We start from the raw sequence: 27,868 nt of genomic DNA on the forward strand, positions 1-27,868 counted from the left end.
GTCGTTCACTTTTAACCGTAAACTAACCGGGCCCGCGGCTCCGCTCGCGTAAGTGAAATAAAGGGTTTGTCTTATGTTTACTTAAACACCGACCTTACTATGTAATCTATCCCTTCAGCATTCAACCCTGCCAGGGTTCATAGCTCTGTGATATGGACTTATTTGTAACCGTTATTTAGATAACTTTTAATTCGCAAATTTCTCAATAAATACTGTGATTTGTTAAAACGCAAAATTGTATTTTTTCATCCACGTATTTATTAAAAACTCTTTTTAACATAAAATTACTATTTAATTTTATAAGCCCAGTTGCAAAAACGTTCATTAGATTAATTGCCGCCTTAACGAAAGTGGACGACCACAGCCCATAAACGGCCTATCCATACAAACGTACCTACGCGTAGGTAGTCCCCATTTTCCTTTTTGGATATTATACAGGATAAGCACTTAAACCGGCCAAATGCGAGTCGGACTCGCGCACGAAGGGTTCCGTACCATTACGCAAAAAACGGCAAAAGAATCACGTTAGTTGTATGGGAGCCCCACTTAAATATTTATTTTATTCTGTTTTTAGTATTTGTTGTTATAGCGGCAACAGAAATACATCATCTGTGAAAATTTTAACTGTCTAGCTATCACAGTTCATGAGTCACAGCCTGGTGACAGACGGACGGACGGTCAGCGGAGTCTTAGTAATGGGGTCCCGTTTTTACCCTTTGAGTACGTAACCTTAATAACAGAAATAGTAGCAGTTGAAGCATACCTATATTATATTTGACATTGTTCAGATATTTGATAATACCTGGCCGCTTCGATATATCTGATTGTGACTGTTCAGCAAGAACAAAAAAAATCCTACCTGGTGGAGTCCTATCATATTACACGAGAAAACAGTTCCCGAATTGATTATAATCTCTAGTCATTGAAGTGTAATTATTAACTTAATAAAATACATATTTACATACACCGACACCACCACAACCAATTTCCCTTGTTACGGGCACCATCCCTTCGCAGCATTCCTTGAACTGATAGGCTACAGAACTTGCTATCAGCTTTGTATTTTTGGCCATGGAATCTAACTTTTGGCGCTACTCGCCATCCACCCGCCGCATGCATGACAGTGTTTGCCAAAGCCGTGAAAGCCACTGAATAATAAAACCGGCCAAGTGCGAGTCGGACTCGCGTTCCAAGGGTTCCGTACATTACACTATTTAAACAATGTATTTTTTATGTGAAATGTATTTAAAAAACCCGTACGGGTCGGATCAAAAACTAAGTAAAAGTCCGACTCACGCTTGACTGCACATTTCTAATAGGTTTTCCGGTGATCTATAGGTAAAGATCTATTTTGTGTATTTAGTGCAGTAGTTTCGGAGATAAAGGGGGGGGGGGGGTCATTTTTGCCTATTTTCTTGAATAACTTCTAAACTATTTATCTTAAAATTATAAAAAAAATATATATTTGAAATTCTCACAATGAGCTCTTTCATTTGATACGTAACACGATATAGTTTGACAAACTTTATTTTTTAATTTTCTCATTTACCCCCCAAAAGTGGCCCCCGTGTTTAAAATTAATTTATTTACGTTACATGTCCAACTTTGGGTCACAAACTTACATATGTGTACCAATTCTTAACTTAATTGGTCCAGTAGTTTCGGAGAAAATAGGCTGTGACAGACGGACAGACAGACAGAGGCACGAGTGATCCTATAAGGGTTCCGTTTTTTTCCTTTTGAGGTACGGAACCCTAAAAACACAGAAATTTTAAACTATAAAATACAAATTAGTAATAAATATGATGTTAAGACTTACACTTTCATACATCACCACTATGACATAAGTCATATGGTATAAGACACTCGTATGGGCATAGACTAAGGTTGACAGCATTTTTTAATTTACTTCGAGTAAAAAACGCCGAAATAACTGTATACTAACATGACAAACTTATTTGAACCAAAGAGGATATAATAAGATAGAGCGGTACTGTCATAGTGAATTTTGTAACCACTGTAAATTCACTGCCATCTATCGACATACTTTAAAACTAAAAATGAAGATTTATAAAAATACGTTAAAATGTATATAGAATAGAATAGAAATATTAAAATATGGATGAATGATTTTTTTATTTGCATTAATTATTTTTATATGATTTTGACCCATGTTCTTTCACTGATATGCGTTAAAATTATAAGTAACAAACGAAACTGTCAACGCCCTCTATACGAGAGTAGGCCAAAACTAGTGGCGGTCGGGAATCAAATTTTCGTAATTTACGAGGCACGTTTTTTCCTTAGACTGTATCTATCTATTACAGAGTTATAATTATCTATCTTTGTTTGAACTTACGTCAAATAATTTGGTCTGTAACACCACCGAAACGAAATCAGCCGAGAGTTGCCGAAAATGGCTGATCGGCGTAAAATGAAGATTGTAATGAATATTTCATCAAGCGTATGTTTTCAGTAGGTGCTTTTGAAAATGGATTATAGATATTTCGTTTTTTTAGGTAAATTAAAAATGGACGCTGTAAGACGGGACATGATCTGTTTATTATTTATTGAACAGCTGTGTTAACAATAAATTTTCACTTGTTTGCCAACAAATTCTAGTGACATGTTTCTTGAATGTTACTGCCCTACCCTTCCTTGCTGAAAGTGTTGTGCACACTTTTGAATCTTTTTAATACGAGTTCCCATTGCTAAAAAAAAAAGAAAAACAAGTATATCGACGGCGATAACTTATTTTAATTTTTGCTTGCAATACTTTATTTTGCCGAATAGTCCGCAATAAGACGAAATCTTCAGGCGCCAACCAAAACATAGTTTGTAATAACTACCTACTAGTAAATCAAATGTTTATATTATTTATCTGAAGTTATAATGCCCCGTCAACAAAGATATTAAGATAACACTTTTTTTATGATGTATCAAATGCTATATGCAATACGCTTAATGGATGGGATTGGCTTACAGCTATGATATACGGATTCCATTTCCATTATGTCACGGATCCGTTTTGGGTATGGAATCCTACAACATGTATTTAAATGAATTTAAATCATATAAAATCGTTGCTTTTTAAGTTTGACGTAGGAAACTCTATAAGTGCAACGAGTAGGTACCTAACAAGAAAAAGTTGATTGACCCATCTCATTATCGATTTACTATTGACGTCATAATTTATCTTTCACTGTTTGTACGAAAGAAGCATGATTATGAAATACGTTTTTAGGGTTCCGTACGTAAAGGGTAAAAACGTACAAGGACTTAGGCAGTTAGTTAGTTAGTAAGGCAGATAAATAACATAAGGTGCACGACACATAAGAAAAACTTAAAATAAAAAATAATTTGACAGTCCTAATTGTATCAATATTTGCGTCCACGAAAATGTACATTTTTGCCACGTCGAGCATGATCTACTAATTACTACAGTTACGACCAAAACATGTAAGTGTACACATTTATATCTTATTCTAATCACATGTGATATAGGATGTACATGTACATACATTATTAAATCGAAGTTTGCCATAATGATAGGTCCGGATGATAAAGCCCGTAACGTCAACTCAAAAAGTCAACTAGTCATGATTGCGTAAATGTTGATATTAACCACGATATCCTACAATATGTATTACGATGTCCATACTGTCCGTATCCGTAAATCTGACATGCAGTACACTGAAACATGAAACATAAGTGACTCGGTAACACTCCGGACATTATTCTGCTACAATAGATGAGCATCAGGATCTCCTGCCCCAGGTATAGTATACCTACTAGGAGATCTTTACCATTGTAAAATCACCTGTATGTTTTAATATAAATAAACATTTATATTTTCAATAGGCCACAAATATGGCCGTTTGGCAGTTCCGCGCCATCTACTTCTGTTGTCAGACATTAAAAATTTTCAACAATCAGTGACTCTTTGGAGTCTGTATGTAACACAGAACAGACCTAGACGATAAAGACAAGGGGCATCATGTTTCGTTTATACATGCTAATACGCACACTCCATACTGTCTGAGACAGAAAAATGTAATCAGTGTTCGCAACTCATTTATAGCCTGTTTAGTTTATAACGAAATAAATATACATTTATATAGCCAATCTAATCCGTAACTAATCAGTCGTTATTTTATCATACTATAAAATAGTATACCTAATCTTAAAAAAGTGTATGAGCTAATCTTAAGAAAAAAATCTCCGAAAACTTTAAAACAACTTTGTTAATATAGTTTAAGTGTAAACCTGCTAAATACATTTTTTAAATTTATTTATTTTCAACTTTATTGTATATACAGTGGAATCCGTTTATTATGACTTGCTTATATTCACCAACCGCTTACTATGACGTAGGTAACTACTGTGCGAAGTTTGGTTTTCATGTAAAATTATTTTTAACAAAGTCGGATGACTCCGCTTTTATTGACAAATCGCTTACCTACCTATGACCTATAAATCCTATTTTCATGAAAGTATGACCGGTTATGCTGACACATTCGCTGGTTTTCGTGGCCGTCCCCACGTCTTTATCTGCGTGGATTTTTGATGCGTGCGCGGCGTGTAAGTTGTTTCAGTTTCGATTCTCAGTGACAAGTTGATAATTGGTCCAAAATTAATAAAACTCGTCTCTCACAAAGGAGTTTGAGAATAATTTGGAAAACTTAACATAATTAAGAAGTTGATCAACAATTTTTAGGGTTCCGTACCCAAAGGATAAAAACGAGACCCTATTACTAAGACTTCGCTGTCTGTCTGAATGTCTGTATGTCTGGCCGTCCGTCTGTCACCAGGATGTATCTCATAAACCGTGATAGCTAGACAGTTTAAATTTTCACATATGATTTATTTCAGTTGCCGCTACAACAACAAATACTAAAAACAAAATAAAATACATATTTAAGTGGGGCTCCCATACAACAAACGTGATTTTTTTGCCGTTTTTTTGCTTAATGGTACGGAACCCTTCGTGCGCGAGTCTGACTCGCACTTGGCCGGTTTTTAATTTATATGACATCCGCTTATTATGACGGATTTGTCACTTCCCTTCGATGTCATTATTAGCCGATTCAACTGTAAATAAAGGTACAAAGTGCACTATTTTTTAATGGATTTAGCAGTTTAACACTTAACCAATGAACGAATATTATTCAGTATCTAGTCTTGATGCAAAGTAAAATGCCCTAATAGACTCCGGGGTCAGCCAGTCTTTGTTAGGTCAGCATGCTTGTGAAGATAGGATTTTGCAGTATCGGTTACAATATCGAAACCTCGCTTGATACGGGTTGTAATTTAACTGCGAGATATAATTACAAGCTTTTATTTTACACATTTTATAGTAAAGGAAAAATGGAAATGTGTTTAAGTCCTGGCGGAAGCGTAAAACTAAAGTTTCACTTTTTGTGGTACCTTGATAAAAAAATAGCTTTTATTTTCTTTCGCCTGTTGTCTGTATGTAATCAAATGTTGCAAGCTAAATATTTCCCATTCTTCGATCGAGCAGAAACTTCACACGCTTAAGGAAGTTGGGGGACAATGAAATATTATGGTACCATGGAGCTGGGGCCTATTGCATAATAAAATACAAGCTTGCAAGATTTTACATACAAAATCACTAATAGCCCCTGATCTAATGATGGAGCCATAGGAACTCTGTGATGAAACAACGCGACCTTATTGACTTTGGGTTTGTTAGCATTGCCTCGATGAGTAGTAGTTGTCTGTTAAAAGAAAAATACAGTCGGCGATTAAGGCTTGTATCAATAGTTATTTTACATCTCGTGTGTTTTCGCTCGTGATTCAATTATAGAATCTTTCGCTTACTCGGGACTCAAAATAAACACTCGCAAGAAAAACCAACTTTCCTCTCGTGTTGCACACATAATTTTTCACCTCAGTACCTCAGTAGTGAGAACATATTAAAGGTTAAAATGTATTTCGAATTACACAGAATACTAGAAAAAATAAATAAATAAAAAATAATGTAATAAAAGTATGAAGTGGCAGTTCATGGCCTTCACTAAATTAAAAAGCTACTTTCCTCACTCCAGGGAGTGACGCAAGTAGGCTTGTTCGAGCTGCTGAGGTGAAAATAGTATTTTATACAATCGTGATATAATAGAGAGCTTTTCAGTCGAGTACCGTGTTTAAGCAACGAAGCTTGCTGAGTTGCTTAAGTTAAGGTACGAGATTGAAAAGCTTGATTATATCACTATTGTATACAATACTTTTTCTACGAGACAAAAAAATAATACTTTCAACTAGTAGAATCATATAGGTAAACAAACCAAAAGTATACAGCTAAGATACGCAAGCCGCCGCAGCCCGCGATACCTTCATACAGTTCATACCGATGCCCCGGCCGCCGGGCCCGGCGCACCCGGCGGGTTGGTCAACGACACCTCCTCGTAACTCATGAGGCCCTGGTAGGCGCTAAATTCAATTTTAAGACAGTTTTTGTCTCGATTTTGGCCACCGTAACCTATGGAGACTAACAAGCAACGCTAAGTGGTTTTCGTAGGGTATGGATGTTGCTATATGAAGGGTGTCACATGCGCGTTTCTGACTTATGAAGAAATTGTTTCTACTACAACATAAAATAATATGTTTTTGTTGGCCAACCAATCACAAAGCAGATGCATTGAATCGAGTCTCCTCGAAATGTATGAAGTTCTATTTTCAAAATTTTTATAATTGACTAAACCGTATCGATAAAATTCTTATGCTCGAGTCGGAAGTGCCATAGACTATCCAACGTTGAAAAGAGTAAGGTTGTAGTGTTGCATGTGAAGTTGTAATACACAGATTATACTCGACGAGTAGAAAATAGTAGATTGTGTCACAAGGGAGCAAAATGACATATTTACGGCGAGGGCGTACAATTGAATCCTAAACGAAGCGAAGGATTCTATAATAGAATCCTGAGCGTAGCGAGGGATTCTAACATAGAATCCTGAGCGTAGTGAGGGATTCAAGTGTTAACGCCCAAGGTGAAAATAATTTTGCTACCATGTGACACATACTGCTTTTCACATTACCTATGAGGAAATTACATACATATATTAGGTTTCAAAACATTATTATTTTAAGCAAAGATCGATACGGACAAAGTGCAAAAAATATGTATACACGACCTTAGTATAGGGACCTACATGCTTCTGGCACTTTGTCTGTAATTCCGTATCGATATTTTCAGACGTGACTGTACTGACAAATTAAAAGTTAACAGCTCATAATTATGTACCTAATATCTTTTCAAAAACAGCAGCAAACAACTAAAATTATACAATGAAAATCAAGTACATTATTTTTGTAGATTTTTCTGGTAACAAATTAGCTTTTACCACTTTGAAACAAATCTTCGGAAGAACACTATGAAGACTGATATCACTTATATTTATTATTATAAAGTTATTGATTTAAACTAAGTATTTACAAATTTATACACAATACAGAATCGCATAATGCTTTGTGAAATATTTCTACAAAACTTTTTAAATATAAACTTTTTAAATTGCATAGACAAGTATGGCTGCGTGCTGCGTTTAAGGAGACCTAAAATTTCAAAATAAAAATTAAATTATTAAACGAATGTTTTTTTTTTACGTTTCTTTGTAAATATTACGCTAATTAATTAATTTACTTAATTTAAATATGCTATTAATTAATTTAAAAACAATTACAACAAATTAATAAAGAAATTGTAATCGATTATATGCATACTAATTTCATATGTCTTTGTGTCAATATTTCATACTGGCAACAAAATGTCCTTGAACAGAAAAGTGCCACTTTGATCCCTCCTAGCAGGGAAGAAAAGTTCCCTTTTCGAATAGGTGATGTGAAAATACAATTTTTGACAAAAAGCTTTTCGTTGTACTGCAGAGTGTCGCGCCGCCCAGCGGTGCGGCTGCGGGCGCCCCTGGCGGCTGGGTGCCGCTGCCGCCGCCCTCGGCGCCGTACTCGCGCACAGAGTTCCCCTCGCTCGAGGCTGCTGCTCAGCCCTCGCACCGCTCCGCAGAACACGCGGCACCGCAGCCGCAACTCAGACCACAAAGTGAGTACTTTTTACTAACACTTGGCCTCTAGCCGCCCAGAGGCCTATAAAAGGGTCTCTCTTATTCTATTCTAGTTTCAAAAGGAGGAGGTTCTCAATTCGGTTGCATGTTTTTGTTTTGTTTTTTAATGTTTGTTACTCCATAACTCCGTCATTTCTGGACCGATTTTGAAAATCTTTTTTATTTTATTGTTAGTGTATACTGCAGTAAAACAAATACTTCTGCACAACACGTATAATTTGTAAAGCACTTCCGAACACCACAAAAAAATCTACACATGGAATTTAAAATAATAATATAACCAAAACAAATTATTTTTCTGACGGTCCGCTTTCCGCACTGGCGTGAACTGGTGTACGTGCGAAAAATAACGGCGTATAAATTTAGCTGTAGAAGGAAAGAAATGGATGAATGAGATGGAGATTATGGACGATAATGGCTGTTTCAACGGGTGATAGGTGCCTAAATTTAATGCCGAATATTAGTTTCGCCTGACAATTAGGGGCAATTAAAATTTTGAAAAAACCGTAAAGAAATGCGGAATACGGATAACAGCGGCTTTACATAATTAAAAGAAATATGGCACAAAAAATAACAATGAACAATTATAGCGTTATTAAACGGGAACCGATTCCATAACGTTAAAAAATATTTAAGCTCCGTAGACGATGACAATTAGCTAGTTCCTTTCCAAAGAAAACGTTCGGCCAACCAAAGCTGTACCGTGACCTATCGAACCGCGCAGTATGCGGGCTCGTGTCCTCCGTGGGTCTGCTAGTTCCTTTCCAAAGAAAAAGTTCGGCCAACCGACGCTGTACCGTGACCTATCGAACCACGCAGTATGCGGGCTCGTGTCCTCCACCGCCGGTCGACGACCATCCTGCCATCCACTGCCGACTGCCCGTCGGCGGCTGCGCCCCGTCGTTGATACGGCCACCACGCACCACCGGAGCACTGCTCGACGGTGGCCTTAAAAGGTCCTGGTGCAGGCCACTACGGCCAACAAGGCCGCGGAACGACGGGAAGAAAAGCGCACTCCAAGTTATTATTGGCAACTTCAGAAGAAAACGTTCCTCTCGATTAAAAGGTTAACTTGACGGAAACAAGGAAAAAATTGAAAAATATTCGCGCACCACAAACAGATGTTTTCACGTCAATCTCAAAATCCATCTGAAGTCCCCCACAGAAAACAAATTTCCTCTTTCCGAATCAGAATTGAAATTCAAAATTCAACGCAATTGTAACCTGCCAACATCGAAAACATCTCAGTCCAAAAAAGGTTCCATGTGTTTTTATAGAGCGCCATCTAACCGTACTTGCGTAAATCAATTCACTCTGTACGACACGACTAAACAAACAAGCAAACTAGACATGACAGACAAGCAAGTAGTTTCCAAAATTGACGACAGATGTAGCGTCATGCTACAATACGTACATAATGGTCCCGTTTTTCTCAAAACGCAGTTCTGATGATGGGATCCATGAGGAATCGAGGGAACTCCTCAAATGTTAAAGACATACATATAGTGATTTTAGTATTTTCATCAACAAATCAAGCATTTAGATTTTAGAAAGTGACATTTGATGAAGTGGAACTGCTGATGATGATCAGAATGGAACTCTTCAACGACGCATAGTTCACGTTTGGCGATGTGTCCTCTTCGTTATGTTTGTTAAGCAAGTTAAGTTTTTAAGACACATATTTGTCAAGCTCGAATTTTGATGATAGAATCCATGAGGAAAAAAGAGGGAGGATGGTATAGCAATTATATACCAGTAAACTGCAATAAAAACATCATTATTTATCATCATCATTATTTTCATAGAAAATAATTTAATTTGTTAGAGTATATACCAGTAGTTACATTTTCGCCGCAACTTCTTGTCAGGGCCGCTGTTACGGATTGTTTGCAGCTGTGTACACCTACTCTTGTATGTTTACAATAATAGCTAGAGCATCAGAACCCAAGTATAGTCTTACAATAAATATCTCTAGATAGTTAAAATTGAAATATTCCTAAAGTGTAGATTGTGTTTAGAATTAGGGCCACGAAACTCACGCTGCGAACATGCGCACGCTCATTATCATAACTGACGACGATCGCCAATCATTGGTTAAAATAAATGTTTGGCGATCGGCGTCAGCTATAAACGTGTGTTCGGTGGCCCTCGGGTGAGTGTTTAACGTGATCTTATTGTCTCTATCTGTTGCAGCGGAAGGCAGCTGGACGTGCGGTGGCACCGCCGGCGTGAGGCCCGAGGGCGCGTCGCCCGCGCCCGCCGCCCCTGCGCCCAGCGCGGCCGCACAGCCGCCCCACTACCGTGCCATTCTGCCCTCATTTGTACGTATTCCCGTATTTTATTGGATTACCCACGCAGTTACGTTTCTTGGGAATTGTCCTAATACCATAATGATTATAAATATGATAATAAGCAACTTTGAGATGATGAATTATACAAACTGGGTCGAAAGACTTATCAAAAATAGACTACAGACTGCTCACTGCACACTACTCAGCTCAGCTACTTGCAAGTGTTCTTTATGTTTCTTATATACTTCCCACGAGTTCTTCTGATAATTCAAACTGGACACGGTATTCACTTCTCAAGCTATAAGTGGGTATATCCATCATAAGTAGGTTTTTTTTGTGACGTCCTACTGATGTTCAAACTACAGTGTATATTTTTCTATTGTCTGATAGTTGGATTGTACAAATTCTCCATTATCGCCGCAGCTGATAAAAGGTAGCAGCGGCAGCGGGCTAGGGTTGGGGTCTCTGGGCGCGCTCCGCGACAGCCGCGGCGGCGGCGGCGGCGGCGCGCCGCGGCCCGCCCCTCGCCCGCCCGCCACGCCCCGCGCCGTCGAGGTGCTCACTGCGCGTCCCATCCTGCGCGAGGAGCAGATATCCTCGCTCGACGACATCTCGCGCGACGCCGGATGGGCGCAACATGATGACATTGATTATGAGTACGTTTTGATCCTGTCCCCAAAGGAATGTAACCTGGACACTTCGTTTATCTTTATGCTACTTTTCATACCATAATATTTCTAGTTAGCTACATAGTAATCGAATTTCACAAATTAATTATCATTTTGTTTTCTTTCAGTCAAAAATTGGACTTTTCTGACGGAGAATCCTCGATGCCTTCCGCGAGTAAGGGGATTCACAAAATCAATCACAACAGAGCAGCTGTTGACATGGATCGGGTGGGAGATTCGAAAATACAGGAAGTGGGTGACGAGGAACAATTGTGGGCGGAGCGGCGACAGAAGCAAAGCAACGAGATCGCTCAGGCAGTAGCGCGGGCGCGTCAGCGCAAGGCCGAGGAGCAGCGGCGGCAGATGTCCGACTCGGGCGCGCCGCCGCCGACCGCCAAGGACAGCAGGGACCGCGAGCCCGACACTAGGGACAAAGAAAGGACTGATAACCGAGACAGGGAGCGGGCCGACAACAGGGACCGCGTAGACAATAGGGATAAAGTTAATAACGAAATTCGCGACACCCGGGACAAGGAGCGTGTCGATAACCGCGACAGAGATCGCATGGATAACAGGGAACGGTTCGACAACAGGGACCGAGACCGCGATCGCATGGACACTCGCGATCGCGGAGAAAACCGAGACAACCGAGGTCGCATGGATAACAGAGAACGCCAAGATGGCGAGAAGGAGAGAGCGGACAACCGCGACAGAGACCGCAACGATAATAGAGAGCGCACAGATCGCGACCGGTTTGACCGGGAGCGAGAGCGCACAGACAACAGGGACCGCGAGCGCGGTGACCGCGACCGTGGCGACCGCGACCGCGGCGATCGCGACCGAGGGGACCGGGAAAGGGATCGCGACCGGGACTTCCGCGACAGGGACTACGGACGCCAACATGATCAAAACAATCCCGCGTTTTCCAAGACTTTCCAACAAAATATTCCGCCTCGATTCCTAAAACAACAGCAGAACAGACAGCAGGACGAGCAGCACAAGGGCTGGGCTTTCTCCGGCAAGCAGGCACCGCGCCGCCAGGAGCCACCGTCCTACAACGCTCCCCGCCATGCGCCGCACAATGGCCGCCGTTCCTATTCCAGGTACTTGCTTTTTTGGAATCTTTCAGAATAAATGTTTCTATGATCAACACAATTCCTACATAAATTTTACACTCCATAGATAATGTAACATGTTCGTTTATCTTTACGTTTGTCTTATTTCAGGGATTACTCGGACCGCGAAGATGAGTTCAGAAGGGACAGCAAAGAAGGATCTGGGCAACACTGGCGATCCGAAATGCAGGATTATGAGAAAGTGGGCCGTGAATTGGACAGATCTAACTCCAAGGAGTCCTATAAAGACTATGGCGATCATAAAGAAAGGAGAAGCGAATCCGATCGGAAATCTGTGGAACGATCCACGGAACAAATCAGCAAGCCTTCCGCTGCTGACAAACTATCAGAAGTTTTTGAACGAAAGAGCATTGGAATAACGGAAGCTTTTTCATCTGACTCGTCTTCCAACGCGCCTACGACTGATGTACGTAATTCGCCTGCGTCCAATTCTCAGCGCGAATCATCCGAGAGAGACTTTGGTAATACTTCCTGGGCCGAAGCCTCGCAAGAAGATCACGCTAACTTTTCATCAAAATCTCCCACTGAGAAAATTGTACATTCCAGTGAGAATGAACAGAAGCCTAAAGATCCTGTTCTGAAAGACGAGGAACCCAAGCGTCAGTCTCTACCACCCAGCGCAGGACCTCCCCTACAACAGACAGCAGCTCCAACAAACATGACTCCATTCGCCGCTCAAGGTCAAAACAAGAATCATGGCATTGCGGTACAAAACTTCTCTCATAATCAACCATCTCAAGCTAATTCTTTTACAAACCAACCAACCCAACCTGTCACCTCTCTAAGTCATTCTCAGTCGTTTACGGACGCCCAAGTTTCTAAAACTTCGAATTTATCTATAAGTAAAAGTCTTCTGGAACCTCTAACCAACCCGCATTTACAAAATCCTCCTACATCTGATCCAATGGCGATGAACGTGAAGCCAATATTTACGCCGCAAAAGTCGGAGAAGGAACTCTCAGAATCTGAATCAATCTGTTCCAAGTCGAGTACGGATCCTGCAGCCCCCACGGTGCCCAAGCCTAACGAGGCACACTCCGTAGAATCTCTTCACAGTGGGTCGGAGTCTCAAAAGCGCAATGTTGATGACAAAAGACACGAAAGGTTTACTGAGGCGTTTAATAAAATTCCTAATAAAGAACCTATTGAAAGGAAATCTAGTGGCTCCGGTTCAGAAAAGAAAGGAAGAGGAGGGTATGGAGGTGGAGTCGGGTGCGGCGTCTACCGAGGCTGGGGACAGCGAGAGTCACGTGGGAGACGCTCGCACCGCAGCTCGCACTCCAACAACCGAGCCAGCGAGTCAGACGGCTCCACTGACGGCGCGCCCAACGCCGAGCGGAAGGAGCGGCGCCGCGCACCGCGCAGCCCGAGGGGCATGAAGAAACCTGACAGAATCGACGATCCTAATCGCCCTCTACTTGTTGACCAGCCTCCTCCCATGGATAATATGGAAAATCGTGAGCCCTTTGCGCCTCGAGGTCAGCCTTCTCGACGGGGGCGAGGCGGCTTCCAGGGTACCACGCGGCCACCGGCGCCCGCTAAAAGGGTTACTGGCTATGGGCCGCCAAATACCAAAAGTCCGTTTAGTCAGGCAAATCGCGCCGTTAAGGATATGGACGAAGTAAAAGACAATGCGCCGCTGGACGACAAGGGGAAACCTGGCAACAAGCCTCGCACCGGCTCGTCTCTCGGCAGAGGTCGAGACCGCCGCCCGAAGGGAACCGGGCCGGGCCCGCTTAGTGGTGAAGATGAAAATTGGGAAACGACGTCTGAACATTCCGAAGGAGGAGGATCCAGCGGCCGTCGAAGGTCCGTCGGCGGTCGAATGTCGAGCCAGTCCCTCAAAGGGCAAGGGCGCAACCAGGCATCCGGAAACCGCCAAAACAACGGTGGCCGCAACTCGCAGCCCGGCAAGAAAGATGCTCTAGTAGATAATAAAACTGTTGATATTACGGAGGCTATGACTGATCTTAACATAACTGTCGTTAAAAAAGAAGATGAGGTCGCGGACGACGGTTTCCAGGAGGTGCGTAATAAGAAAAATTCAAAGGACACTAGAGGACCTACTGTAAAAGAAGAAACTCAGAACATTGCCAAACAGCCTAGATCTCACTCAAACCAGGGCGGTGGCCGAAATAGATCGACTACTAGAAATACTAACGATAAGTCTAACGCAAGAGGTTCCGCCCCCGTGTCTGGTAAGACCGGGCCGCAGTACGATCGAACGCGACAGGCTAACCTGGCACCGCGTTTTGTGAAGCAGAGACAAAAGCAGCAAATGGGCTTGGTGACCGCATTTGGACCAGACACGGGTGCGGCACCTCCGCCGCCCGCAGTTAATGCTTGGGATAAACCTATTTCGCAAACTCTGCGGGGTAATGTTGAAGAACCCTCCGAGCCGATCGAAAACAAGTCTGGTCCACCAAGTCAGCGTAGCACGCCAGGCGACGCTCCCGCCGAGAACAAGCCGGCGCCAGTGGGGCCTGCTATCGCTCCGTCCCTCGCCACTGATAATGCTGGGGCTGGGGTTCTTGACGGGACCACGCCGCCTGTGGAAACTATTATATTCGAAAATACTAACTACAAGACTGCTCCACCCGCCGAGGCTCTCAAACAGAAGTATCAACCTAGTGCAAATACTGCCAAGCCGCAAGGCGAGGAAATGCCTACGGAAGTTGACGCCCGAGCGCTCACATTCAATGGGGACGTAAGACCGCCGCCGCGTTCTATTCAAGAATTAATATCAGATAGACCCGTGACTGACGGGGAGAGCACTCTGGGCTTGCCGATGTCGTTCGACACGACTCAGAAAGCCGAGGATTCGTCCGATATGAAATTAGATTTCGCTTTCGATTCGGATCTCGGTCAATTGACTGAGGATAAGTCGGCCAAATCTGCGCTAGGCTTGCCGCGTGGGACGCACATGAGCACTTCAAACACAATTTCGCCGTTGGCTGCGGATCTCAATTTAAAAATCGCCAGCGTCAAGAAAGTATGGGAGATGTCTGCGGTGGCCGAAGGGAGTGAAGAATTGCAGTTTGCAGGTTTCGAGGAGGGCAATACGGAAACGGGTGCTCCCCCGAACGTGTGCAAGGTTAAACCGACGCAACAGCTGCAGTCGCCGCCCCCGCAGCACTACAACCACATGGGATACCAAGGGGGATACGGCGGGCTGTCGGTGCCGTCGCCGCCCGCGGTGCTGTTCAATTCGTCGCAGCAACTCCTGGGTTCGTCGCAGCAGATGCCGCAGCAGGGCGGGCTGTACGGTGCCTTCCTCGACCAGAGCCGGGGCCAGTTCGGAGGCTTCCCCGGGACGCCGTACGGTGCCGGCTCCGCGGCACCTTACAACTATCAACCTCCGCCTGACATGTTCCAGAGCCTTCCTAATCAGTACCGCATGGTAAGTTTGATTAAATTAGTAAGTTTAATTTAATGGTTATAATTGGTGAAATGTAGCTTACGTGTAGTTGAATAAAAAATACTGCTTTTAAATCAGATTTGACTTGTTTAAAAAATGTGTAAATATGGCACGTGTTTGTGTGTACAGGCGGCAGCAGCGGGCGGCGGCGCGGCGTTCGGCCAGTCCGGCCAGCTCGGCAACAGCCCCAGCACGGTGCTCATCTCCAGCACTTCCAACTCGCTCATGTCTGCCTCCGTCAAGCCCTCTACGCAACAGATCGGCGCCATAGGTATGTTCGGTATGATCAAGCCAATTACTGCACTTTCAAATTCAGTCTCAACAGTGATAAAATCGATATTGTTAAAATACTCCAATGAAAAACTTGCATAATAATATACAGTTCAAAATCTTTAGAAAGTCATGAAGTCTAACGCAAAAAGGGTTCCTTTTTATTACCTTTTTGGTACGGAATCTAAAAAATAGCACCAATTTGTTTAACATATCAAAGTACAAAATTGTTCCATGTCGTTGCGACCGGTTTTCATTACTGTAAATCTGCAATGATTTATGTATGATTTTAAGGTTGCCACATTACATAAATGATACCTTTCAGGTAGCAAAGGTGGCGGCGTCGGTGGCGTCGGTGGCGTGGGCGGAGTGAATACCTACCAGCAACAATACTTAGGCTACTCCGGTCCGGTCGGCGACGCGTCGTACTCCCTGCAGGGCCTCATGCCGCGGCCCGCGCCGCCCGCGAGCTCGTACTACTCGCCGTACCAGCCGCCCGCCGCGCCGGCGCCCACCTACCCGCTGCAGTTCACGCAGCCCGCGCAGTCGGGGGCATTCAGCTCTCAGTTCTTGTCGAACCAACTGCAAGTCGCAGCAGCCGTCCAACAGATGCAGGTAACTTATTCACAACCGGCCGCTCTCTATGTGTTAGGCTGAGAACGCACTGCGATTATTTTTTTGCGTGTGCAAAAAGTGTAACGTACGGCATGCTTCATAAGCGCACGCACTTAGAAGACTGAAACCGCAAGAAATTTATCGCAGTGCGTTCTAAGCCTTACGTTGAATACAAATGCCCCAGCAGCTTTTTAAGTGTTACTTTTTTTGGAATTATCAATATCAAATGAAGGGTACACGGAAAGAACGTCCCTTTTTTTCGAAAATGAGATTTTCATCTCAAAATGTAGAGCTCTTAATGAACTATTACTTATATATTTTGCTACCACTGTATAATATATGTAACACAACTTTTTTTAAGTTAAAAAATACCTGGTCACAGAATTACCATACATTTTGACATGGTTCCAAATTTTAAAACCGCTATTACTCAAAAGTACCCTTCATATAATTTATCTTATTCTTCTTTAATCTATTTTCTAAAATCAGCTTGGCAAACGGGAGAACATAAATCTAAATATTTGATAGGTTTCTCATATTATAGTAAACATCATTGCTAAGTTGCGAAGGTGACGTTTCAGTAAGGACAAAATATGTCGATTAGTGTTCAATGTGTATTTGCAAGCATCTCAGATTTTGCTTAGTGAAAGAGAGAGAGAGAGAGAGAGACGAAAATGCACCTTGTAGCAGGATATTGGACAGGTGCAATACCAACCTTATATATTTTAGTTGATGGCTGAACTCTATGGATATATTTATCTGATTATTATTTGTCAAAATCTTTTATTGACTGGACAAAGTAATAAAGAGAAACTATTGTTGATACAGCAGCAGCAACAGTTCCGCGCACCGCTCCAGCAGCAGTTCGCGCCCCCGCCCGCGGCCGCGCAGCCGCGCCCGCCGCCGCAGCAGCTCAAGAGCCCGCTTCACGAGCACGCCAACGGCTTCGCGCCGCTCTGCGAGCCCGCCTCGCCCACGCCGCAGGGCAAGCAACCCAAGCCCAACGTGAGTCTACCAAACATAACGTTGTTTTGGCACATTAAGACAGGTCACCAGATACATTTTACAGTAGACAAAGAGTTGGCCTATCACACATACTTTTTAAAACTATTTCCATAGACAATGTTTGCTGGGAATTTACTCATTTAAAAGAATATTTAGACTGGTAATTTTGAATAAAAAAAAACCTACTTCAATGGGGAATGCCGGTGAAAGATTATTGTTGATGGTGCACTCTTAGATTCCAGACAATGAAATAAAAAAGATATCATCTTTTGCCTAATTATGTAGAAAAGGAGGTAAAACCAATCGCAACGAATTGATATCCTGGACAATTTGACTAGTCATGTTTAATTTTTTTTTCATAATTTCCCAGTAGTTTTCGATAGATCGAAATTGGGGACAATTCGGAAGATTCATCTCGTGGGGTATGTAATCAACCTGATTATTAGCATACCATGCCAAAACTTGTTTTGAGTAGTGGCAGCTGGCTAAATCAGGCCAAAATTTTACGGGATCGTTATGAGGTTTTAATACAATGGCAAAACTCATTTCTCTAAGCACTCTTTACATACGAGGGCGGTTTGATAAGTACCTGTTTTTACAGATTGCCAATGTCACTGGTCAAAAATGTATTTTCCACATTTGTGAGGCACCTTTTATAAGCCTTAAAAGTAAAAAAAAAAATTAGCGCTCTTGTTTTTTCTTCCTTCGAACGCTATCAAACGTAAGCGGTCGACTATATTTGCATATCTATAGTTGGTCAAACCAAATTGGCAGTAAATAAGAACAAAAAAAACTATATTCGTCCTTTTCTTTAGGGCTAGTACTAGTGTGAGACAAAGATAGTATGACCCAAAAGAAAAGGATGAGTACTTTTTGTTCTTATTTACTGACAATTTGGTTTGACCAAGTTTATTATGAAGAAAGAACAGTATCAGTCCGTAGTTCGGTTCTTGTTTTTAGAAAGAAAAACAAAACTTTAAAATGCATAAAGCTAGCAAAATAACATTTTCACCATGAAGACTTTGAAGGTTGGTGATTAAAACGTAATAGTAATTTTTATCCCGCCATGAAAAAATAAAAAATTAACCACAACTAATTATGTACCCATTCTATATGAACTATACTTTACTCGGCAACTATTCGGTATTCGGCCGAATGTTAATTACCTACTATTCTGCCGAATACCGAATATCTATTGCACCTACCTAAAAAGAAAAATTACACAATAAAAAGCCACCACATTGTCAAGCTGTGGCCACTACTCACTACTGTCACTATTGTCCACGTTGTGGTGTGGTGGTTGTGTAGGTACAATTTTTAATTAAAAAAACACCTATAAGTATTAGTTTGCCAACATTTTTTTAAAGCTTTGTACGTACTAAATAGCATGTAGCATAATCCTTTACAATCGTATTTTCTCGGAAGCGTTCGTATTTGTCATGTTACATACATACTTGAATACGTACTGTTTTATGTTTAATCGTTCTCAAAATTAGCATTGAACAACATTGACATCTTTTGAACAAGAAACAGACTAGAATGACTTTGTATGAATACACAATGCGTGGTTGTGTAGGTACAAAAGCCGCCGCACTCTCCGCCGCACCACAAGTACCACGCGCCGCCGCCGCACCCGCCGCCCGCGCACACCCCGCACCAGCACCACCCGCAGCACCCGCAGCATCCGCAGCACCAGCAGCACCAGCAACACCCGCAGCACCCGCAGCACCAACAGCACCCGCAGCACCAACAGCATCAGCAACATCAGCAGCAGGTTAGATGCAATATCATGTATCACATCACAATAGATTTCATTCATAAAGTGTCCATGCACTTTGCAGCTCGCCGGACCTACAGTACCGGCCAATAATATATCACCTTTGAGTATTTTGTATTTTTGTATGAGCTTGTATAGAGTAAAATATAGGTAAGTTTGTAGATTGCATATTTTACTAGTTATTTTATACAAATATATGATGAATACTGCAATGAAATACTGTGAATTACAAAAGGAGACTCAGCATATTACAAAAAAATCTCTACAAAAAAAAGAAGTTGACTACATTAAAAAAAAACTTCTATGTTAAAACCATTATATGAAGCTAGGGAATGCAATACCGGGATACCAGGATCCCGAAATACCGGGATCCCGCATGAAATTTGCGGGATTAATCCCGCTCGTAAATTAAGCGGGATCCCGCGGGATTGTGGAGTGACGTGGTTCTTACATTTTACTACAAGTAACACGTGCGTGGACGCGCGCCCAATGGCGAAAGTTCTTTACGGAGCCTAGATGCATCTGTAGAGGAAGGGGGTAGGGACACGGAAGAGAATTTCGCCCGAATTTGTCTATTTTTGCTACCTTGTGCATTGAGTAATATTATGAGTAAATGTTTTTGCTTGTAAATATTAAGTATGTTGGAGACGGTGTATAAAGAGTTTCCAAATACTGGCAACACTACTTATTAGGAAGCTTACGATGTGTGTGGAAGTATTTTTTGATGGCGGAAGATTCTCAGTGCTAGATGCAAGTTGTGTAAAGCAATCACAAAACTAAGGGAAGTATTTTATACCATTAACGTCTAATAATTAATTATTCTTTAAGAAGTTAAATAAATAACTACTCATCACACTTGCTCGTTAAAGTTGTTATTACACGGTAGGCGATGCCGTCTGTAAATCGTAAATTTCGACCCAGGGTTGTAATATATTTTTTCGGTACACTTGCTAGGCGATGCGGACCATAAATCCTAAATTTAGACCCAGGGCTGTAATGTACGTCCGAAATTTGGCAGGTTTTATTTTTTTCCTTCCTCTTTTTTCTCACAAGTGTGATGAAAAACAAATTGTGTGTGCCACGGTACAGGAATTAGGAACTCGAGTTGATTAAGCCTTCAGTTCACACTCGTTCGTGAATTATTGTTTACCCGGTAAACAATAATAAACAACAATTTAGAAATTGTATTAAGGGCGGTAAACTTTACCGCCCTTAATACAATTTCTAAATTTTGTTTTAAACCTTCAAATTTAGTACCAATTCGTAAAATTGTATACTTACTAACTTGCGGGATCCCGCATATACCGGGATCCCGCGGGACTGAGACTGCCAATCCCGCTAAATACCGGGATTGAATTCTTCATGCGGGATTGCATTCCCTATATGAAGCCAATTTTTCTCGTCATACTACTAGACTGCCTAAAGCAGTGAGGTGGAAATCACTTACAAATAAATAAATAAAGTTATACCGTAAAAACATGGAGGTGATATATTATTGGCGGGTACTGTACATGCATTGCATGCCTACAATTTCTTGTTGTATTTTGCAACGTTTGTTAGAAAACTACCTGGTTTGGTAACTGGACCAAAGAAGGTACATCGTTGTTTTTTTTAGTTTCAAAAGTTTAATATGAACTTGCAGTTTTGTCTATGGTACCCATTTACACTTGGATGCTCTTTAGCAAAAATGTATCAACCTACAGTAATTTTTTAATAAAATGTCAACTTTAAACGTAATTTTTTTTGAGTAGACATTTTATTGCAAAATTAATGCGGGTTGAGGGTTGACACATTATTGCTTAAAAGCATCAAGTATGAAGTAGGCAAACTTAGGACCCGGGGCTTCGGCGCAGGTGTCTTAATATAACACCTATCTGCCGATCTGAGAAACGAGCCGTGTGATGAAACATTTAAGCGTCTAAAGTCACGAAATGAAGACATGAAGTTGCTCATTTATGGCTCCTTACATTACTTTTTGATCTAGGCCAAGAAGTAATGTAGGGAGTTAGTATGAAACGTACATTATTGTCCGCTGTATACTTTTGAAATTTCCTCACTAAGATTAGACTGACAAAGGAAATATTACATACAGCCAACGACCAATCTCTCTGTAAGCATACTTGCAACATACAAAAAAAAATATGGGGCTGTATCTCCTAAACCATGCGTCGTAGCGCAAAAATAATAAAATTTTCGTTCCCCTCTAGGTGCCCTCCATTTATATTTGAAAAAAAAAAAGCAAAAAAAATCTTTAGAGGGCTGTATCTCATACACCATGCGTCGTAAAGCGCAAAAATACTCAAATTTTCGTTCCCCTCTAGGTGACCCTAGAAAGAAAAAAAAAGAAACATAAAAAAAACAATAAACAATTTTTTTTATCTGTATCTCCTGAACCGTGTGTCGTAGCGCAAAAATAATTAAATTTTTGTTCCTCCTCGATACTCCACGCATTGAGTAACCTATCCACATTACAACATGAAACAATCATCATCATCATGTTTGTATTATTATTTCATTGCATGTTTGAGAAAAGCACTATACATACCTCGGCGTGAAAAGGGGTTGGCGGCCTCATAACTATGCGGCCTTACTACGTTCGGCCGACAATTCTCTTCGGCCGGCAACCCCTTACTTCACGGCCTCTGTAGTAATGTACTATTATTGTACAAAAAGAAACATAAAACAAGAGAAAAACGCATCATTTGTACAAAGGCGAACTTATCCCGTTCAGGGATCTCTTCCAGTTAACCTTTGAGCAATTGAGGGAGAATTGGAGCGACTGACTGGTGACAGTGGCGGTGGTTGATTGGTGACTTGTCTGACACATACCTATACATACCACCGATAGTTATCCCTTCTCCATAAATAAACCCCGCCCGCAGCTTGCAATATTACCTAATTGCTCGCTATTATTAAAAAGTTGTGACTTGACTTATGGTCCTATATCCCCTAGATGGGGCAGAGGCCATCCACAGTGCTCCGCCATCCCGTTCGGTCTTGAGTTTCGCGCTTCATTTCGCTCCACGTCTTGCCAATGGTCGCCGCCTCTACGATTCCAGTCTAGGGCTTGCCTCGAGATGTGATCGGGGTCCTTTCGGAGCGTGTGGCCGATCCAGTTCCACTTGCGGCGTTTGATCTGCTGGTCGATCGGAGTCTCGCCGCAACGTTCCCACAGATCTACGTTGGATTGGTTCTCTCGGGCCAGTATACACCGAGGATACGGCGAAGACAGCGGTTGATGAAGACTTGGAGCCGACGCGAGATGTTGTTAGTGACCTTCCACGTCTCACATCCGTACAGCAATACGGTTCTCACGTTGGACCACAACGAGTATATGTTAACTCTCCTAGTCAGTTTCCGCGATTGCCATACCGGACGGAGCTATGCGAAGGTTGCTTTCCCCTTGGCGATTCTCGAAGCGATCTCGTCTTCGGTCCCACCTGTTTCCGACACTACACTACCGAGGTACGTAAACTTGTGGACCTTTTCCATCCCCTCTGTGCCGATGAGCAACGGCAACGAGCTCGTCGCTCCGCACCTCATGTCCTGGGTCTTCCGGGGTTTTGATCTTTAGTCCCGCCTCCAAAGCGTCTCGTCGTAGGTCCAGTTTGTCTTGCATGTCCTCGGAGACGAGGCCGTCGTGAGTCACCCTACAAGAATACTTCCTGTAGATGACCTTATTAAAAAGTTGTGATTGGTCAATAAAAGTTCAATTGGCTTGCCTCTTTCGTGGCATTACAATATTTGATGTCAAACTGTGCGCTTTACGGTTGAGTGCATGTATTGTGATTGGGATCATTTTTGAGCTCTAGTCAATTCTATAGTTACGTATTCTAGTTCGTTGTGCTAAAAATGCTTGGTAGATTGCCCATTGTGAAATGCGGTTATAACAGTTATAACTACCACAAAAATACATGATTATTTAATTAAAGTGACATAAAACTAGGGCGACCAAAGAGTGTCCAAGGGGAACATAACCACGGCAAGAAGTGACAATAAGAAATTGTATCGCTCGCAGACGTATCTGCATGTAAAAAAAATTCAACATGATTCACCCTGATAGTAAGTTGTAACTTATTCCCACTTGGGTGTTGTTTCAGATGGGCGGCGGCAACAACGGGCGGTGCGGCGGCGGCATGCCGCGTGGCGGACTGGCGGCGCCGCGCTACCCCGCGCCCATCCAGCGCCCGCACGCGCCCGCCATGCCGCTGTACCGCGCGCCGCCCGCGCCCGCACGCCCACACCACGCGCCGCCGCGCCACAATCTCTACTACCACCACCACCAGCGCAGTCAGTATCCACTGCAACAACTACCATACATATGTACGCTGAAAAGTACTCGTGAGTCCTGTGGCGTAAATGACGTGTAACATTGACTACTGAAAATTATGGACAATTCTTTCCTTTCTTCATTTATGTTACATTCTTTTAAGATTGGGCGTGGTAAAAAATTACATTATAAAAGTTGCGCTCCTTTTTGATTTAACTTGGGCTCAATTCTGAGCAAACTGTTTTGAGGTTTTCAGTAGGTGGTGTTATACCTTGTATATAGGATGGAATCTTAACATGTTCAGGTCAATTGTCCTATTTAAAAACGCGATTAATGTGTACCGAATGACTGCTATGGAATCGATTGCCACCATGCATCAATAACTCTTCCATATAAAAAAACCCTTGGAAAACTGTTTTTTTTTTTATCTTACTAGTCTTACTACTTTCCTTACTGAGCAATTTGTAGTTTTGATTACATGCGTTAGCTCTCGAAATATTTGATGAGTGAAATGCTTTTTCTCATGTATACCTATGTCAATGTGTGATGTAACTTGTGCGAAACTTGAATGAAGGTAAAAGTAGGCAGCTTATGTGTATTATACATAGTATAATGTGGGTACAGATGGCGGCGGTGTGATGGAGCGGCCCTCGGAGGGCGGCGAGCCGGCTGCAGCGCCCGAGGAGGCGGAGGCGCCGCCCGTGGAGGCGCAGCCCGCCGAGGTGAAGGCCGAGTGAGCGTGCGCTGCCGCCACGCGGCTCCGCCCGCCCGCCTCTACCCAAACAAGCAACACGACACGCCGACCGACGATTTCGGTATTATAAGTTAAACGTTAATTATCGAAGATTAAGATTATGTGGGGTGCAAACACTGGCAGATAATATTTTTTTTCATACAAATCTCAATGCACTTATGCATACAATATTATTATTTTAATTATTGACATTATTGTAATTTAATGAATTTATTGCATTGTCCGATTGCCGAAACAGGCTGCGACGACAAGTATTACTTTACGACATAATACTGAGTTCGCTCGTAGATTGTTCACACTTTATAATGAGTTTTCTGTGAACTGGATATTATGATTATCAACATATTATATTTATATATAGTAGTGTGACTACGTAAAAATATTTATTTCAATAATTTCATTTATTTCCAAATTGTGGATATTATGATTAATAATTGTAATGATTGATCGCAAACTAGTTTCTAGTTTAATTTTAATTGATTTATTTCAAAATATATAATAAATATAATGTTATTATGATTTATAGCAAACTAGATGCTATGGTTTTAATTACAAGCATGAACTTCAAAGTGCTTTTAACGTGTAATATTAGTTACTTAAAATAACTGTGTCAAATATCCTCAAAATGCAGCTATTTCATTTCTCATCAAACTGTGTCTATATATTAATAACTATATCGACCGCACACTCTGTCTGATGTCAAAGAATTGTGAATGGCGGTTAACAGCATAAACATAACATCCGACAATCGTACGTTAACTAACATAGATTGATTGATTGATTCGCTATAAATTTCATCACATCTAATCCGTATACGATCTTGTCATTGCCTATGACATACAAATACTCGCTTGTTATGATATCTGTGCAATACCTATTATTATTATTCTTAGAGTTTTCATTAGGTCTTATGTAGGTAACGTAGCAAGCACTGATCTGCATACAAAATGTACGTAAATATCATTATATCATGTCTTTGAATGAACAATTTGCAGACGGTGGAACAGTAATGGCTGGCGCTCATTACACGAACAATAATGAAACTTAATGTAGTGGAGTTACTGGCTTAATTTAAATGCTAACTGTCCAATCCACGCAAAAATTAAGTATTTTCGTAGTCAAATTGCTACCTTAACTTAGAATTACTTACTTACTTACTTCAATTACTGTTTATCTACAATAAGTACTCCTGGCGCTAGTGGTCGCCGGCCATAAAATAGAGGGCAGTCAAGCTGTTCAAATACTTCGGATCACCTATTCTGCGCGTTGAGGCGCAGTCCCGATTCCCGAGGGATCTGAACATTTAGGCGGCTTTTGTATTTGATACTTGAAATTCGAATTGTATGTGTAAAATTTTATTATTTTAAATTAAAATTCGAATTGTATGTGTAAAATTTTATTATTTTAAATTAAAATTCAAATTGTATGTGTAAAATTTTATTATTTTAAATTAATGTTGTATTAACTTTAAATTGAATTATGAAATAGCAATAATGCTTAATAGTAATTTATTTATTAAATTATGTGATGATTATGATATGAGACTAAATATACTTCTAATAATTATAATTTATATATAGTTTCTAAAATTTACCAAAACGGTAGTTGGTTGCCGTGAAGGTATAGTCACTACTAGACGACCATGACTTGTTAAAATTCCTCAATTGGGTCGCTCCATACAATCGAAATGAACTAAGTAGCCAAATATTTTTCTTAAGTGGACTCTCTCTTTATTATTCTCAACTCTTTTACTTCTGTACAACCTTAGGTAAAATCAATCGTCAGTGTACAGCAATCTTTGATATAAGACAGAGGCATTGCTAGCAGACGCCATAAGAATATCGTGCGAGTTCAATTTATTTTATCTTTTGTTTGATATATAGTCAAAGTGTGGTGTTGATGTTGTAGTAGGCCAACAGGGGGCTGCAGGGGGCAACAGGCCTTCTGCTTAATTCATCCGCCGAGTAATTAGAACACCTGTCAGTTTGTCACAAGTTCAATATATTTGTGACGTTTTCAAACAAGGGATATACCATATTATCATTTGTTGATAAGGTTAATTCTAATTGCTCCTTCTAGTAGCTCCTTACCAACAAGCGACAGTAAGTACCCCATTGCTTGGTAACGGCGTATTTATGAATTTGTTGAACACGCACCTCACTGTTAGTGCTGCCCCCTCAGTCTACACGTACATCGCACACCCTTGCTGTAACCATTTTGTAGCATATTGCATACAAGGCGTACACCAATTCCGTTAAGATAGAAATAACCGAAACGTAGCACCGGCAATCCTTGTTAAAACGCGGCCGACTGTTTTGCCAATTTTATATGTAGTATTAAAAAAAGCAATACACTAGAATGATTTTTACAAACATCAAGAAGCAATCCTACAAGTGCCTGTGCATAAACTAGGTTAATTTCTAAATACACTTTATCCAGCATGTATTAGCTGTATCTTGGCAATGACCTACATAATGTAAAATGAAGTGGCCCTTTGTTTCATCATTTGTTGTAAATTGATGGCACTACATTTTATGAATTTAGCTTAATACGAAATTAGAAAACACGACTGATTTGCGTGTGCGTTTTATTAATAATTTGTTTAAAACGGAGTCATATATTTATGGCATGCAAACTCATAATTGGATGTGGTGGTGTGGTGGGGTCGAAACCGTTGGGTTTTTGTTCTACCTATAAAGCTGTTTGCGATTATATATTTCAAAAGCGAATGCATTGTGTGTATGTATCGGCAACGGCAAACTGTTTTCTATTGCACAAAAAGTTTACGGCAACGCTATTAGAAAGCAATAAACAAAAACAGCGGCATTCTATGTTAGTGTTTCATAACTTTACTCAAATGACTTATCATTACTCGTGAGCGTGACTGCTACAAGTTAGATAAGGCGTCCGAGCTTCGGCGGCCCGGCCCTCTGTGCCGGCCCCACTTTACATACACACGCCACACACTACGATACACACGCCAGGCAACTCTCCAATACGACGCCAGAGTTGGCTAGCAACACAGCTATTTTACACTAACTATAAACCTACATCTGTTTAAGACACATTGGTTATGATACCTTTAGTTATTTAGTTTCAACTTTCTCACATATAACATACAGTCCTTTTGATAAAATAAAGTAGACGAGTTAGAATCGAATAAGACTTAGATATAATTTTGGTTTAATGCATACTTACTGCAACTGGATGTTACTAATTATAGACCTCTGCCGTTTTAAGCAGCGAATTCTGAGTAAAAGCGGTGGTTGAAATTAGAGACGTTCACTTGCGTGATTCTTAGGCGCCGTGAGCCGTACCTTATACCTTTGAGCTGCGGCCACTGCGCGAGTGGCAAACACTGTATGCAAGCGGCTAGCATCGCAGGTGGGAGATGGTCTTGGTTCTAATAAGTGGTTATCGGTACGTTTTCTACAAGTTTTGACACATTTTACGCTCTTTTGGTCATATAGTTAAAAATCATTTATGCCATCATTGTGTATTATGCCGACACTAGAAAAGACGTTACATTATAGATATAATGACAGGTATAGGTAAGTATTTTAATCAA

At 41.3% G+C, this 27,868-nt stretch overlaps 1 protein-coding gene across 11 annotated transcripts in view; it reads left to right on the forward strand.

Moving 5' to 3' along the window:
* LOC134754769 (protein PRRC2C-like) overlaps window positions 1–25,260 on the forward strand; it is a 33,004-nt gene extending 7,744 nt beyond the window's left edge. The window contains exons 5-15 of one of the 11 annotated variants that reach the window (XM_063691109.1): window positions 7,903–8,074; window positions 10,290–10,417; window positions 10,778–11,043; window positions 11,184–12,158; window positions 12,282–15,591; window positions 15,739–15,880; window positions 16,205–16,494; window positions 17,323–17,499; window positions 19,076–19,273; window positions 23,377–23,617; window positions 24,171–25,260. In XM_063691109.1, coding sequence (XP_063547179.1) covers window positions 7,903–8,074; window positions 10,290–10,417; window positions 10,778–11,043; window positions 11,184–12,158; window positions 12,282–15,591; window positions 15,739–15,880; window positions 16,205–16,494; window positions 17,323–17,499; window positions 19,076–19,273; window positions 23,377–23,617; window positions 24,171–24,283 — 6,012 coding nt within the window. In that variant the 3' untranslated portion in view covers window positions 24,284–25,260. Of the gene's footprint in view, window positions 1–7,902; window positions 8,075–10,289; window positions 10,418–10,777; window positions 11,044–11,183; window positions 12,159–12,281; window positions 15,592–15,738; window positions 15,881–16,204; window positions 16,495–17,322; window positions 17,500–19,075; window positions 19,274–23,376; window positions 23,618–24,154 lie in introns of all 11 variants that reach the window. The other 10 variants (XM_063691113.1, XM_063691111.1, XM_063691114.1 and 7 more) reach the window with 10 other exon arrangements.
* Window positions 25,261–27,868: the final 2,608 nt, after the last annotated feature.

The sequence above is a fragment of the Cydia strobilella genome, chromosome Z (assembly GCF_947568885.1).
Source record: "Cydia strobilella chromosome Z, ilCydStro3.1, whole genome shotgun sequence".
NCBI lineage: Eukaryota > Metazoa > Arthropoda > Insecta > Lepidoptera > Tortricidae > Cydia > Cydia strobilella.